General features: G+C 39.6%; 1 protein-coding gene across 2 annotated transcripts in view; it reads left to right on the plus strand.

The window, feature by feature from the left end:
- Positions 1-16,404, plus strand: part of LMLN (leishmanolysin like peptidase) — a 77,750-nt gene that overhangs the window by 42,593 nt on the left and 18,753 nt on the right. Inside the window, exon 12 of one of the 2 annotated variants that reach the window (XM_065876550.1) lies at positions 4,953-5,063. The exons of the other annotated variant lie outside the window; for it this stretch is intronic. Within the exon in view, the coding sequence (XP_065732622.1) occupies positions 4,953-5,063 (111 nt within the window). The remainder of the gene's footprint in view (positions 1-4,952; positions 5,064-16,404) is intronic. 2 annotated transcript variants of the gene reach the window in all.

Raw genomic sequence — 16,404 nt, forward strand, 5'->3', positions numbered from 1 at the left:
GGCAGCATTTTTAAATTGTAGATGTGGAAATTAATTTTCATAAATCCATAAGACTTCAGTGTAGATTAGCTAAGTTTCTTCTCCCAGTAAAAGACATTATCATGTTTCCATCCAGAAACCTGGGAATCATCCTTGACAACTCCCTCTCCCTACCTCTCACATCTAATCAATCATAAATCTTGCTTAATTTTTAGCTCTTCAGTATCCCAGGAGTCTGTCTACTTTTTGGGTCACATTTATCAAGGCCACCATTATCTTTTCCTTGGATTACTATAGTTGCCTTTTTTTAATGTCTCCCTGCATCTCAGGTGGTCCTTTCTACTGCCCAAAGCCCTTCACACATTCTGCAAAATGTTGTTTAGAAGTTTTTTAGGCATGGTGTCTCTCACAGTGAGAAATACATCACCACCAAAGTACACACATACATATATAATGGTAAGAGTAAAGATGTTGACGAGGGTGCCAAAACCATTTAATGGGGAAAGAATAGTTTTTTCAACAAATGGTGTTGGGACAACTAGATATCCATATACAAAAGAATGAACCCCTACCACACATGATATATAAAAATTAACTCAAAATGGATTGAAGACCTAAATATAAGGCTAAAACTATACAACTCTTAGAAGGAAATATTGGTGTAAATCTTCATGATACTAGATTAGGCAGTGATTTCTTAGATATGACACCAAAAGCACAAGCAACCAGAGAAAAAATAGATAAATTGGACTTCATCAAAATTAAATACTTGTACTTCAAAGGGCACTATCAAGAAAGTGGAAAGAACTCACAAAAGGAGAAAATATTTGCCAATTATCTATCTGATAAGGATCTAGTACCCAGAATATATAAAGAACTCTTACAACTCGAAATAAAAAGACAACTCAATTTAAAAATTGGTGAGGGGGCTTCCCTGGTGGTGCAGTGGTTGAGAGTCCACCTGCTGATGCAGGGGACACGGGTTCGTGCCCCAGTCCAGGAAGATCCCACATGCCACGGAGCGGCTGGGCCCGTGAGCCATGGCCGCTGAGCCTGCGCGTCTGGAGCCTGTGCTCTGCAATGGGAGAGGCCACAACAGTGAGAGGCCTGCGTACAAACAAACAAACAAATAAATAAATAAAATTGGTGAGGGATTTCAATAGATATTTCTCTAAAGATATACAAATGATTAATAAGCACATGAAATGATTCTCAGCATCATTGGGGAAATGCAAATGAAAACCACAGTGCTACTTCACACCCACTAGGATGGCTATAATAAAAAAGACAATGGCAGGAAATTCAGTGGTTAGGACTCCACGCTTTCACTGCCGAGGGTGCAGGTTCGGTCCCTGGTGAGGGAACTGAGATCCTACAAGCCATGCAGCAAGCCCAAAAAAAGAAAAAAAAAAAAAAAGACAATGGCAAATATTGATGTGGCAAAATTGGAACCCTCATACACTGCTGATGGGAATGTAAAATGATACAGCCACTCTGGAAAATAGTTTGGCATTGATTTACAAAACCAGACATACTCATACCATAGCAACCCAGCAATTATGCTACTTGGTATTTAATCAAATGGATTAAAAACTTAGGCCTACAAAAAAACCTCTATACAGAGGTTTATAGCAGCTTTATTCATAATTGCCAAAACGTGGAAGCAACCAAGTTGTCCTTCAGTATGTGAATGGATAAATAAATTGTGGTACATCCAGACAATGGAATATTATTCAGAGCTAAAAAGAAATGAGCTGTCAAGCCATAAAAGGACATGAAGGAACCTTAAATGCATATTGCTAAGTGAAAGAAGCCAATCTGAAAAGGCTACATACTGTATGATTCCAACTTTATGACATCCTGGAAAAGGCAAAACTATGGAGAGAGTAAAAAGATCAGTGTTTGCCAGGGGTTAAGGGAAAGGAGGGATGAACAAGCAGACCACAGAGGGTTTTAAGGACAATGAAATTATTCTGTATGATACTGTACAGAATAATGATGGCTACATGTCATTATATATTTGTCCAAACTCATTGAATGTACAACACCAACAGTAAACCCTAATATAAACTATGGATTTTAGGTGATGATGACGTGTCAATGTAGGTTTATTGATTGTAACAAATGTAGCACTCTGTTGCAGTATATTGATAGTAGGGGGAAGGTATGTGTGTTGCAGGGCAGGGGGTGTATGGGAACTCTGTACTGGCCATTCAGTTTTGCTGTGTACCTAAAACTGCTCTAAAAATGTTTAAAAAAAGGAATGAAGTACTAATACATGCTATGAGACGTATAAACCTTGAAAATATTATGCCAAGTGAAAGAAGCCAGACGCAAAGGACCACACTCCATTTCTATGAAAGGTCCACAATACGCTAACCTACAAAGACAGGCAATAGACTAGTGGTTGCCAGGGACTAAGGAGTGACTGCTAATGGGTACATAGTTTTTTTGGGGGTGATGAAAATGTTCTGAAATTAGATCGTGGTAATGGTTGCACAACCTTGTGAATATACTAAAAACATTGAATTGTACACATTATGAGGGTAAATTTTATGGTATGTGAATTATATTTCCATTCTTTTTAAAAGCTCAAAAACATTGAAGCCAGAACCCTAGATTCAAATCCCAGCTCTGCCATTTACTAGTTGTATCCTTGCCTCAGTTCTTTCCTCTATAAAATAGGGATAAAAAGTGATATCTACCTCATAGAGTTTTATGAGCCTTGAATGAGTTACAATGTGCCAAGTACTCCTTAATAGAGTACTTGGCACATTGTAAGGGCCAATTAAGTATTAGCTATTACATGTAAAACTGAATCATTCGGGACTTCCCTGGTGGCACAGTGGTTGAGAATCTGCCTGCCAATTCAGGGGACATGGGTTCAATCCCTGGTCCGGGAAGATCCCACGTGCCGCAGAGCAGCTAAGCCTGTGCGCCACAACTAGCGCTCTAGAGCTCATGAGCCACAGCTACTGAGCCCGCAGGCCACAACTACTGAAGCCCGCACGCCACAAGTACTGAAGCCCACATGCCTAGAGCCCATGCTCCACAACAAGAGAAGCCACTGCCATGAGAAGTCCTCACACCACGATGAAGAGTAGCCCCCACTCACCACAACTAGAGAAAGCCCGCGCGTAGCAAGAAAGACCCAGTCCAGCCCAAAATTAATTAATTAAAAACAACTGAATCATTCAAAGTTTCACGAAACAATATTTACCCTTACTATCTACAATGTAGTCCTCTTTTCTATTGATTTTATTTTTTAATCTTTTATTTTAATATGTAATTTTTTTTACAGATGTATTCTATTGATTTTAAAAGAGAGAGTGAAAGAAACGTTGATTAAGATCCACTAAATTGATTTCACAACCCACTAATGCCACCAAGAAATCTTGTTTCTAATTGCTCCCTCAGCTAACTTGTGCTCACCCTTCTAGGTTTAGCTTAAAGTTGCTTCCTCAGAAAAACCTTTCCTAATTCCCCAGACTAGCTTAGGTTTCCCTATCAGTGTGCTCCTATTATCACCTTGTACTTAACCCCTGTCCTACTTATCACACTTGTAATTTTCTTTTTGTTATCTGCCTTCCCCACTAGATTATATTGTTCACAAGGGCAGAAAGTGTTTATTCACTGCTGTAGCCTTAGCTACACTTAGCAAAGTGCCTAGCACATAAGAAGTGCCTAATAACTGTTGACTAATAGTACAGGAAGAACTGCAAAGAAAACATGAAGGAGGTTTCAAGAAATGTAGCTGGAGTGCCTAGCAGATGATTTAATGACAGTGTTGATACTATGCTTTGAACTCGTCAACCTATACTAGATATGGTAATTCCTAAGGGAATCTAATTACATTATATTTTATCCTTTGGGAGAAGGACTTCCTTACCTAGGCACTGCTAAAATACTTGCTAGTGTGCAAGATTGAGGGCACCTGTTACTATCCGAGCAGCTTGACCTGCTGTGATACCAAGTTAGCTAATTAAGGTGACTTACACTGTAGCTGCAGAGGTTTCAGGCATTTTGGTATTGGAGTGCCAGGCTTTATTTCTTCAGTTTCTCTCTCAGTGTTCTGTTCTTTGAAAGGAGAGAAGGTTTTGAAAGATGCTATGTTACATATTTCTGCTGTTGTTAGATTTTGTGGGAAGTGCTAGAGTGGAGGGGATGATTCTTATCATTCCCTCAACTTTTGAGCCTGTGTATTTATTACTGTTTTGGTAATTCTAAGGGGAGAAGATATAATACAAGCATGAAAGAAGCTATTTTGTATAGCTTTATAACTTGTAAACTAATCTTGTCATTAAGAATAAAGAAGAAAAACTAAAAGTAGGTTCATTGCCTTTGATTAATTTTGCCAGGAAAGTATCAATAAATCACTGTGGTTTTTCTCTGAAATTGGAACATTTTTAATGTATTAGCCATAGTATTCATTTGTCTTATTATAATGGTGTAATGTTTAGTCACAAGCAGGAGCCATATTGATAGAATATCACAAATTCAAGGCCAGGGAAGCAAGAAACTAGGGCCAACTGGATCAGATTAGGTAAAGGCTAGACAACTAGTAATTCTACTTTTGTTCTTCAGTTTACTCCCTTCTCTTTTTCTCTCATTCTCTTTGTGTCTTTGCCCTTTATTCTCCTTGTCTCACACCTTAATCATTTTCTCCTCTGTGACTTATATCATCTTTGAAAATTACAGTGGGAACACGGTTTGGTTTGGTTTGGTTTGGTTTTTTTCAAATGTAAAAGCACCCTCGAGTACTCATATTTTCCTCAAGACTAAAATTTCACAGTCCCTGCTGCAGTGATCCTGTGCAGCAAGGACTTTGTTTGTAAATGCTCATCTGTGGGGATGGTCACCAAAGTCCTTTTTGAGGTTCTAGTTTGCTCATTGTTGAGATTTGTAATTGGTATGCTGGAGTTGTTTTTTAAATGACAGTAATATAAAGTGCTTTGTTTCAATTATTTCCACAGCTGGTATAAAGCTAATTACAGCATGGCTGAGAAGTTAGACTGGGGCCGAGGATTGGGCTGTGACTTTGTCAGGAGGAGCTGTAAATTCTGGATTGATCAGCAGAGACAAAAGTAAGGATGCATTTCCTCCTAATGTCTTTGATGACACAGTTTATTCCTGATTTTGTTCTCTATCCAGAGCCTATAGTGTCCCTATTTTCAAAATGTGGTCTAAACAGTTCAATTTCAAAATGTGTAGAAAACCATCTACAGTTCTTTATGATAATATCATAATAAGTAGCCACAGTATTGTTTTAAAGCATATACCAAAAGAATCTACAGTGTGAGCACCAGAGCCATAAAACATTTCTGTTTACCTTGTAATTCATAAATATATATATTGCAAAATTTTGCATACTCTAGCATTCTTATTTGTTTTCTTCAGAGAATTCACTCATAAACATAGATGCAACTATTGATTCAGTATCAAAAACATAAAGCAACATTTGAATAGTGGTTCTCTAATCTGGATCCATCTCATAATTACCTAGCAAGCTTTTTAAAAACTACAGTCTCCAATTTTGGGGGAAATGCACACACACACACACGCACTCATTTATTTACAAATGTATATATTTTTAAACTTTTTGAGGTAATTGTAGATTCATATACAGTTGTAGAAAAAATAGAGATCTCATGTGTACTTTATCCAGTTTCCTTGATTGGTAACATCTTGCAAAACTGTAGTACATATCACACCCAGGATATTGACATTGATACAGTCGGATACAAAATATTTGGATCACCACAGGGATCCCTCCTATTGACCTTTTGTAACCATACCCACTTCCCTCCCACCCCTGGAAACTACTGATCCGTTCTGCATTTCTGTAATTTTGTCATTTCAAGTATGTTATATAAATGGACTCATAACAGTATATACCCTTTTAGGATTGGCTTTTTTCACTCAGCATAATTTTCTGAGGATTCACCCAGTTGTGTATATCAAAACTTTGCTCATTTTTATGGCAGAATAATATTCCATGATATGGATATACCACAGTTTGTTTAACCATTCACATGTTGACATCTGGGTTGTTTCTAGTTTTTGGCTATTGTGAATAAAGCTGATATAAACTTTTGTGTACAGGATTTTGTGTGAACATAAATCTTCATTTTTCTAGAATAAGTGCCTAGGAGTGCAATCACTGTGTAATACGGTAGTTGCAAGTTTAGTGCTGTAAGAAACTGCCAAACTCTTTTCCAGAATGACTATACCATTTTATATTCCAACCAGCGATGTATGAGGAATAACAGTTTCTCCACATGCTCACCAGCATTTGGTATTGTCTTTTTTTTTTTTAAACATCTTTATTGGAGTATAATTGCTTTACAATGTTGTGTTAGTTTCTGCTGTATAACAAAGTGAATCAGCTATATGTATACGTATATCCGCATATCCCCTTCCTCTTGCGTCTCCCTCCCACCCTCCTTATCCCACCCCTCTAGGTGGTCACAAAGCACCGAGCTGATCTCCCTGTGCTATGCGGCTGCTTCCCACTAGCTATCTACCTTACATTTGGTAGTGTATATATGTCCATGCCTCTCTCTCGCTTTGTCACAGCTTACCCTTCCCCCTCCCCATGTCCTCAAGTCCATTCTCTATGTCTGTGTCTTTATTCCTGTCCTGCCCCTAGGTTCTTCAGAACCACTTTTTTTTTTAATTCCATATATATGTATTAGCATACGGTATTAGTTTTTCTCTTTCTGACTCACTCTGTATGACAGACTCTAGGTCCGTCCACCTCACTACAAATAACTCAATTTTGTTTCTTTTTATGGCTTGAGTAATATTCCATTATATATATGTGCCACATCTTTATCCATTCACCTGTTGATGGACACTTAGGTTGCTTCCATGTCCTGGCTATTGTAAATAGGGCTGCAGTGAACATTGTGGTACATGACTCTTTGAATTATGCTTTTCTCAGGGTATATGCCCAGTAGTGGGTTTTCTAGGACATTTGGTAGTTCTATTTTTAGTTTTTTAAGGAGCTCCATATTGTTCTCCATAGTGGCTGTATCAATTTACATTCCCACCAAGAATGCAAGAGTGTTCCCTTTTCTCCACACCCTCTCCAGCATTTATTGTTTGTAGATTTTTTGATGATGGCCATTCTGACTGGTGTGAGGTGATACCTCATTGTAGTTTTGATTTGCATTTCTCTAACGATTAGTGATGTGGAGCATCCTTTCATGTGTTTGTTGGCAATCTATATATCTTCTTTGGAGAAATGTCTATTTAGGTCTTCTGCCCATTTTTGGATTGGGCTGTTTGCTTTTGGATATTGAGCTGCATGAGCTGCTTATATATTTTGGAGATTAATCCTTTGTCAGTTGATTCATTTGCAAATATTTTCTCCCATTCTGAGAGTTGTCTTTCATCTTGTTTATGGTTTCCTTTGCTGTGCAAAAGCTTTGAAGTTTCATTAGGTCCCATTTGTTTATTTTGGTTTTCATTTCCATTTCTCTAGGAGGTGGGTCAAAAAGGATCTTGCTGTGATTTATGTCATAGAGTGTTCTGCCTATGTTTTCCTCTAAGAGTTTTAGAGTGTCTGGCCTTACATTTAGGTCTTTAATCCATTTTGAGTTTATTTTTGTGTATGGTGTTAGGAAGTGTTCTAATTTCATTCTTTTACATGTAGCTGTCCAGTTTTCCCAGCACCACTTATTGAAGAGACTGTCTTTTCTCCATTGTATATTCTTACCTCGTTTATCAAAAATAAGGTGACCATATGTGTGTGGGTTTATCTCTGTGCTTTCTATCTTGTTCCACTGATCTATATTTCTGTTTTTTTTTTAACATCTTTATTGGGGTACAATTGCTTTACAATGGTGTGTTAGTTTCTGCTCTATAACAAAGTGAATCAGTTATATATATACATATGTTCCCATATGTCCTCCCTCTTGCGTCTCCCTCCCTCCCACTCTCCCTATCCCACCCCTCCAGGCTGTCACAAAGCACCGAACTAATATCCCTGTGCCATGCGGCTGCTTCCCACTAGCTATCTACCTTACTACGTTTGTTAGTGTGTGTATGTCCATGACTCTCTCTCGCCCTGTCAAAGCTCACCCTTCCCCCTCCCCATATCCTCAAGTCCGTTCTCCAGTAGGTCTGCGTCTCTATTCCTGTCCCACCCCTAGGTTCTTCATGACATCCTTTTTTTTCTTAAATTCCATATATATGTGTTAGCATACGGTATTTGTCTTTTTCTTTCTGACTTACTTCACTCTGTATGACAGACTCTAGGTCTATCCATCTCATTACAAATAACTCAATTTCATTTCTTTTTAAGGCTGAGTAATATTCCATTGTATATATGTGCCACATCTTCTTTATCCATTCATCCGATGATGGGCACTTAGGTTGTTTCCATCTCCGGGCTATTGTACATAGAGCTGCAATGAACATTTTGGTACATGACTCTTTTTGAATTTTGGTTTTCTCAGGGTATATGCCCAGTAGTGGGATTGCTGGGTCATATGGCAATTCTATTTGTAGTTTTTTAAGGAACCTCCATACTGTTCTCCATAGTGGCTGAACCAATTCACATTCCCACCAGCAGTGCAAGAGTGTTCCCTTTTCTCCACACCCTCTCCAGCATTTATTGTTTCTAGATTTTTTGATGATGGCCATTCTGACTGGTGTGAGATGATATCTCATTGTAGTTTTGATTTGCATTTCTCTAATGATTAATGATGTTGAGCATTCTTTCATGTGTTTGTTGGTATTCTGTATATCTTCTTTGGAGAAATGTCTATTTAGGTCTTCTGCCCATTTTTGGATTGGGTTGTTTGTTTTTTTGTTATTGAGCTGCATGAGCTGCTTGTAAATTTTGGAGATTAATCCTTTGTCAGTTGCTTCATTTGCAAATATTTTCTCCCATTCTGAGGGTTGTCTTTTGGTCTTGTTTATGGTTTCCTTTGCTGTGCAAAAGCTTTGAAGTTTCATTAGGTCCCATTTGTTTATTTTTATTTCCATTACTCTAGGAGGTGGGTCAGAAGGGATCTTGCTGTGATTTATGTCATAGAGTGTTCTGCCTATGTTTTCCTCTAAGAGTTTGATAGTTTCTGGCCTTACATTTAGGTCTTTAATCCATTTTGAGCTTATTTTTGTGTATGGTGTTAGGGAGTGATCTAATCTCATACTTTTACATGTACCTGTCCAGTTTTCCCAGCACCATTTATTGAAGAGGCTGTCCTTTCTCCACTGTACATTCCTGCCTCCTTTATCAAAGACAAGGTGTCCATATGTGCGTGGGTTTATCTCTGAGCTTTCTATCCTGTTCCATTGATCTATCTTTCTGTTTTTGTGCCAGTACCGTACTGTCTTGATTACTGTAGCTTTGTAGTATAGTCTGAAGTCAGGGAGCCTGATTCCTCCAGCTCCTTTTTTCGTTCTCAAGATTGCTTTGGCTATTCGGGGTCTTTTGTGTTTCCATACAAATTGCGAAATTTTTTGTTCTAGTTCTGTGAAAAATACCAGTGGTAGTTTGATAGGGATTGCATTGAATCTGTAGATTGCTTTGGGTAATAGAGTCATTTTCACAATGTTGATTCTTCCCATCCAAGAACATGGTATATCTCTCCATCTATTTGTATCATCTTTAATTTCTTTCATCAGTGTCTTATAATTTTCTGCATACAGGTCTTTCGTCTCCTTAGGTAGGTTTATTCCTAGATATTTTATTCTTTTTGTTGCAATGGTAAATGGGAGTGTTTTCTTGATTTCACCTTCAGATTTTTCATCATTAGTATAGGAACGCCAGAGATTTCTGTGCATTAATTTTGTATCCTGCTACTTTACCAAATTCATTGATTAGCTCTAGTAGTTTTCTGGTAGCATCTTTAGGATTCTCTATGTATAGTATCATGTCATCTGCAAACAGTGACAGCTTTACTTCTTCTTTTCCGATTTGGATTCCTTTTATTTCCTTTTCTTCTCTGATTGCTGTGGCTAAAACTTCCAAAACTATGTTGAATAAGAGTGGTGAGAGTGGGCAACCTTGTCTTGTTCCTGATCTTAGTGGAAATGCTTTCAGTTTTTCGCCATTGAGGACAATGTTGGCTGTGGGCTTGTCATATATGGCCTTTATTATGTTGAGGAAAGTTCCCTCTATGTCTACTTTCTGCAGGGTTTTTATCATAAATGGGTGTTGAATTTTGTCGAAAGCTTTCTCTGCATCTCTTGAGATGATCATATGGTTTTTCTCCTTCAATTTGTTAATATGGTTTATCACATTGATAGATTTGCGTATATTGAAGAATTCTTGCATTCCTGGAATAAACCCCACTTGATCATGGTGTATGATCCTTTTAATGTGCTGTTGGATTCTGTTTGCTAGTATTTTGAGGATTTTTGCATCTATGTTCATCAGTGATATTGGCCTGTAGTTTTCTTTCTTTGTGACATCCTTGTCTGGTTTTGGTATCAAGGTGATGGTGGCCTCGTAGAAGGAATTTGGGAGTGTTCCTCCCTCTGCTATATTTTGGAAGAGTTTGAGAAGGACAGGTGTTAGCTCTTCTCTAAACGTTTGATAGAATTCACCTGTGAAGCCATCAGGTCCTGGGCTTTTGTTTGTTGGAAGATTTTTAATCACAGTTTCAATTTCAGTGCTTGTGATTGGTCTGTTCATATTTTCTATTTCTTCCTGATTCAGTCTTGGCAGGTTGTGCATTTCTAAGAATTTGTCCATTTCTTCCAGATTGTCCATTTTATTGGCATAGAGTTGCTTGTAGTAATCTCTCATGATTTTTTTTATTTCTGCAGTGTCAGTTGTTACTTCTCCTTTTTCATTTCTAATTCTATTGATTTGAGTCTTCTCCCTTTTTTTCTTGATGAGTCTGGCTAGTGGTTTATCTATATTTTGTTTATCTTCTCAAAGAACCAGCTTTTAGTTTTATTGATCTTTGCTATTGTTTCCTTCATTTCTTTTTCATTTATTTCTGATCTGATTTTTATGATTTCTTTCCTTCTGCTAGCTTTGGGGTTTTTTTTGTTCTTCTTTCTCTAATTGCTTGAGGTGCAAGGTTAGGTTGTTTATTCGAGATGTTTCCTGCTTCTTAAGGTGGGCTTGTATTGCTATAAACTTCCCCCTTAGAACTGCTTTTGCTGCATCCCATAGGTTTTGGGTCGTTGTGTCTCCACTGTCATTTGTTTCTAGGTATTTTTTTATTTCCTCTTTGATTTCTTCAGTGATCACTTCATTATTAAGTAGTGTATTGTTTAGCCTCCATGTGTTTGTATTTTTTACAGATCTTTTCCTGTAATTGATATCTAGTCTCATGGCGTTGTGGTCAGAAAAGATACTTGATACAATTTCAATTTTCTTAAATTTACCAAGGCTTGATTTGTGACCCAAGATATGATCTATCCTGGAGAATGTTCCATGAGCACTTGAGAAAAATGTGTATTCTGTTGTTTTTGGATGGAGTGTCCTATAAATATCAATTAAGTCCATCTTGTTTAATGTGTCATTTAAAGCTTGTGTTTCCTTATTTATTTTCATTTTGGATGATCTGTCCATGGGTGAAAGTGGGGTGTTAAAATCCCCTACTATGAATGTGTTACTGTCGATCTCCCCTTTTATGGCTGTTAGTATTTGCCTTATGTATTGAGGTGCTCCTATGTTGGGTGCATAAATATTTACAATTGTTATATCTTCTTGTTGGATCAATCCCTTGATCATTATGTAGTGTCCTTCTTTGTCTCTTTTAATAGTCCTTATTTTAAAGTCTATTTTGTCTGATATGAGAATTGCTACTCCAGCTTTCTTTTGGTTTCCATTTGCATGGAATATCTTTTTCCATCCCCTTACTTTCAGTCTGTATGTGTCCCTAGGTCTGAAGTGGATCTCTTGTAGACAGCATATATAAGGGTCTTGTTTTTGTATCCATTCAGCCAATCTGTGTTTTTTGGTGGGAGCATTTAGTCCATTTACATTTAAGGTAATTATCGATATGTATGTTCCTATTCCCATTTTCTAAATTGTTTTGGGTTCATTATTATAGGTCTTTTCCTTCTCTTGTGTTTCTTGTCTAGAGAAGTTCCTTTAGCATTTGCTGTAAAGCTGGTTTGGTGGTGCTGAACTCTCTCAGCTTTTGCTTGTCTGTAAAGGTTTTAATTTCTCCATCAAATCTGAATGAGATCCTTGCTGGGTAGAGTAGTCTTGGTTGCAGGTTTTTCTCCTTCATCACTTTCAGTATGTCCTGCCACTCCCTTCTGGCTTGTAGGGTTTCTGCCGAGAGATCAGCTGTATTTAATTTTTGACAGTTTGATTAATATGTGTCTTGGCGTATTCCTCCTCCTATTTATCCTGTATGGGACTCTCTGTGCTTCCTGGACTTGATTAACTATTTCCGTTCCCATATTAGGGAAGTTTTCAACTATAATCTCTTCAAATATTTTCTCAGTCCCTTTCTTTTTCTCTTCTTCTTCTGGAACCCCTGTAATTCGAATGTTGGTGCGTTTAATGTTGTGCCAGAGGCCTCTGAGACTGTCCTCAGTTCTTTTTTCTTTATTCTGCTCTGCAGTAGTTATTTCCACTACTTTATCTTCCAGGTCACTTATCCGTTCTTCTGCCTCAGTTATTCTGCTATTGATCCCTTCTAGAGTATTTTTAATTTCATTTATTGCGTTGTTCATCGTTGCTTGTTTCATTTTTATTTCTTCTAGGTCCTTGTTAACTGTTTCTTGCATTTTGTCCATTCTATTTCCGAGATTTCGGATCATCCTTACTATCATTATTCTGAATTCTTTTTCAGGTAGACTGCCTATTTCCTCTTCATTTGTTAGGTCTGGTGCGTTTTTATCTTGCTCCTTCATCTGCTGTGTGTTTTTCTGTCTTCTCATTTTGCTTATCTTACTGTGTTTGGAGTCTCCTTTTTGCAGGCTGCAGGTTTGTAGTTCCCGTTGTTTTTGATGTCTGTCTCCAGTGGCTAAGGTTGTTTCAGTGGGTTGTGTAGGCTTCCTGGTGGAGGGGACTAGTGCCTGTGTTGTGGTGGATGAGGCTGGATCTTGTCTCTCTAGTGGGCAGGTTCACGTCTGGTGGTGTGTTTTGGGGTGTCTGTGGCCTTATTATGATTTTAGGCCGCCTCTCTGCTAATGGGTGGGGTTGTGTTCCTGTTTTGCTAGTTGTTTGGCATAGGTTGTCCAGCACTGTGGCTTGCTCGTTGAGTGAAGCTGGGTGCTGGTGTTAAGATGGAGGTCTCTGGGAGATTTCCGCCGTTTAATATTATGTGGAGCTGGGAGGTCTCTTGTTGACCAGTGACCTGAAGTTGGCTCTCCTACCTCAGAGGCAGAGCCCTGACTCCTGGCTGGAGCACCAAGAGCCTTTCATCCACACGGCTCAGAATAAAAGGGAGAAAAAGTAGAGAGAATTAGTAGAAGTATGAGGAAAGAAAGAAGGAAAGGAGGAAAGGAAGGAAGGAAGGAAGAAGCAAAGAAGGAAATAAAGGAGGGAGAGAGGGAGGAAGGAAGGAAGGGGGAAAGAAGGAAAAAAGACAGAAAGAAAGAAGATACAGTAAAAATAAAATAAAGTATAATATAGTTATTGAATTAAAAAATATTTAGAAAAAAAAAAGGGACAGATAGAACCTTAGGACAAATGTTGGAAGCAAAGCTATACAGAGAAAATCTTACACAGAAGCATACACATACACCCTCACAAAAAGAGGTAAAGGGGGAAAAATCATAAATCTTGCTCTCAGAGACCACCTCCTCAATTTGGGGTGATTCGTTGTCTAAAGGAGGGAAGGAAGGAAGGAAAGAAAGAAAGAAAGAACGAAGGTAAAGTATAATAAAGTTATTACAATTAAAATTATTAAGAAAAAAATTTTTTTAAAAAAACCATGGACGGATAGAGCCCTAGGACAAATGGTGGAAGCAAGACTATACAGACAAGATCTCACACAGAAGCCTACACGTACACATTCACAAAAAGAGGATAAGGGAAAACAATCATAGATCTCGCTCCTAAAGTCCACCTCTTCAATTTGGGATCATTCCTTATCTATTCAGGTATTCCACAGATGCAGGGTATATCAGTTGATTGTGGAGCTTTAATCCTCTGCTTCTGAGGCTGCTGGGAGAGATTTCCCTTTCTCTTCTTTGTTCTCACAGCTCACAGGAGCTCAGCTTTGGATTTGGCCCCGCCTCTGTGTGTAGGTCGCTGGAGGGCGTCTGTTTTTTGCTCAGACAGGACGGAGTTAAAGGAGCCGCTGATTCGGGGGCTCCAGCTCACTCGGGCCGGGGTGGGGGGGGGGAGGGGCACTGCGTGCGGGACGGGCCTGCGGCGGCAGAGGCCGGCGTGACATTGCTCCAGCCTGAGGCCCGCCGTGCGTTCTCCCGGGGAAGTTGTCCCTGGATCCCGGGAACCTGGCAGTGGCGGGCTGCACAGGCTCCGCGGAAGAGGGGTGTGGAGAGTGACCTGTGCTCGCACACAGGCCCCTTGGTGGCGGCAGCAGTAGCCTTAGCGTCTCCCGCCCGTCTCTGGGGTCCGCGCTTTTAGCCGCAGCTCGCGCCCGTCTCTGGGGTTCGCGCTTTTAGCCGCGGCTCGTGCCCGTCTCTGGAGTTCCTTTAAGCAGCACTCTTAAACCCCTCTCCTCGCGCACCAGGAAACAAAGAGGGAAGAAAAAGTCTCTTGCCTCTTCGGCAGGTGCAGACTTTGCCCCGGACTTCCTCCCGGCTAGCCGTGGTGCACTAATCCCTTCAGGTTATGTTCAAGCCGCCAACCCCAGTCCTCTCCCTGCGCTCCGACTGAAACCCGAGCCTCAGCTCGCAGCCCCGCCCGCCCCGGCGGGTGAGCAGACAAGCCTCTCTGGCTGGTGAGTGCTGGTCGGCACCGATCCTCTGTGCGGGAATCTCCGCGCTTTGCCCTCCGCACCCGTCGCTGTGCACCACTCCGCGGTCCCGAAGCTCCCCCCCCACCCCGCCTCCCGCAGTCTCCGCCCGCGGAGGGGCTTCCTAGTGTGTGGACACTTTTCCTCCTTCACAGCTCCCTCCCACTGGTGCAGGTGCCGTCCTTATTCTTTTGTCTCTGTTTTTTCTTTTTTTCTTTTGCCCTACCCAGGCACGTGGGGAGTTTCTTGCCTTTTGGGAGGTCTGAGGTCTTCTGCCAGCCTTCAGTAGGTGTTCTGCAGGAGTTGTTCCACGTGTAGATGTATTTCTGGTGTATCCGTGGGGAGGAAGGCGATCTCCGCGTCTTACTCTTCCGCCATCTTCAAGCCGTCCTCTATTCTGTTGTTTTTGGATGGAATGTCCTATAAATATCAATTAAGTCCATCTTGTTTAATGTGTCATTTAAAGCTTGTGTTTCCTTATTTATTTTCATTTTGGATGATCTGTCCATTGGTGAAAGTGGGGTGTTAAAGCCCCCTACTATGAATGTGTTACTGTCGATTTCCTCTTTTACGGCTGTTAGCATTTGCCTTATGTATTGAGGTGCTCCTATGTTGGGTGCATAAATATTTACAATTGTTATAGCTTCTTCTTGGATTGATCCCTTGATCATTATGTAGTGTCCTTCTTTTCTCTTGTAATAGTCTTTATTTTAAAGTTTATTTTGTCTGATATTAGAATTGCTACTCCAGCTTTCTTTTGATTTCCATTTACATGGAATATCTTTTTCCATCCCCTCACTTTCAGTCTGTATGTGTCCCTAGGTCTGAAGTGCGTCTCTTGTAGACAGCATATATACGGGTCTTGTTTTTGTATCCATTCAGCCAGTCTATGTCTTTTCATTGGTGCATTTAATCCATTTACATTTAAGGTAATTATCAATATGTATGTTCCTATTACCATTTTCTTAACTGTTTTGGGTTAGTTATTGTAGGCCTTTTCCTTCTCTTGTGTTTCCTACCTAGAGAAGTTCCTTTAGCACTTGTTGTAAAGCTGGTTTGGTGGTGCTGAATTCTCTTAACTTTTGCTTATCTGTAAAGGTAATTTAATTTCTCCATCGAATCTGAATGAGATCCTTGCTGGGTAGAGTAATCTTGGTTGTAGGTTTTTCCCTTTCATCACTATAAATATGTCCTGCCACTCCCTTCTGGTTTGCAGAGTTCCTGCTGAAAAAGCGGCTGTTAACCTTATGGGGATTCCCTTGTATGTTATTTGTTGCTTTTCCCTTGCTGCTTTTAATATTTTTTCTTTGTATTTAATTTTTGATAGTTTGGTTAATATGTGTCTTGGATGTTTCTCCTTGGATTTATCCTGTATGGGACTCTCTGTGCTTCCTGGACTTGATTGACTTGATTGACTATTTCCTTTGCCATGTTAGGGAAGTTTTTGACTATAATCTCTTCAAATATTTTCTCAGACCATTTCTTTTTCTCTTCTTCTTCTGGGACCCCTATAATTCGAATGTTGGTACGTTTAATGTTGTCCCACACGTCTCTCAGACTGTCCTCAATTCTT

Source organism: Phocoena phocoena, chromosome 4 (genome assembly GCF_963924675.1).
Source record: "Phocoena phocoena chromosome 4, mPhoPho1.1, whole genome shotgun sequence".
Taxonomy (NCBI): Eukaryota; Metazoa; Chordata; class Mammalia; order Artiodactyla; family Phocoenidae; genus Phocoena; species Phocoena phocoena.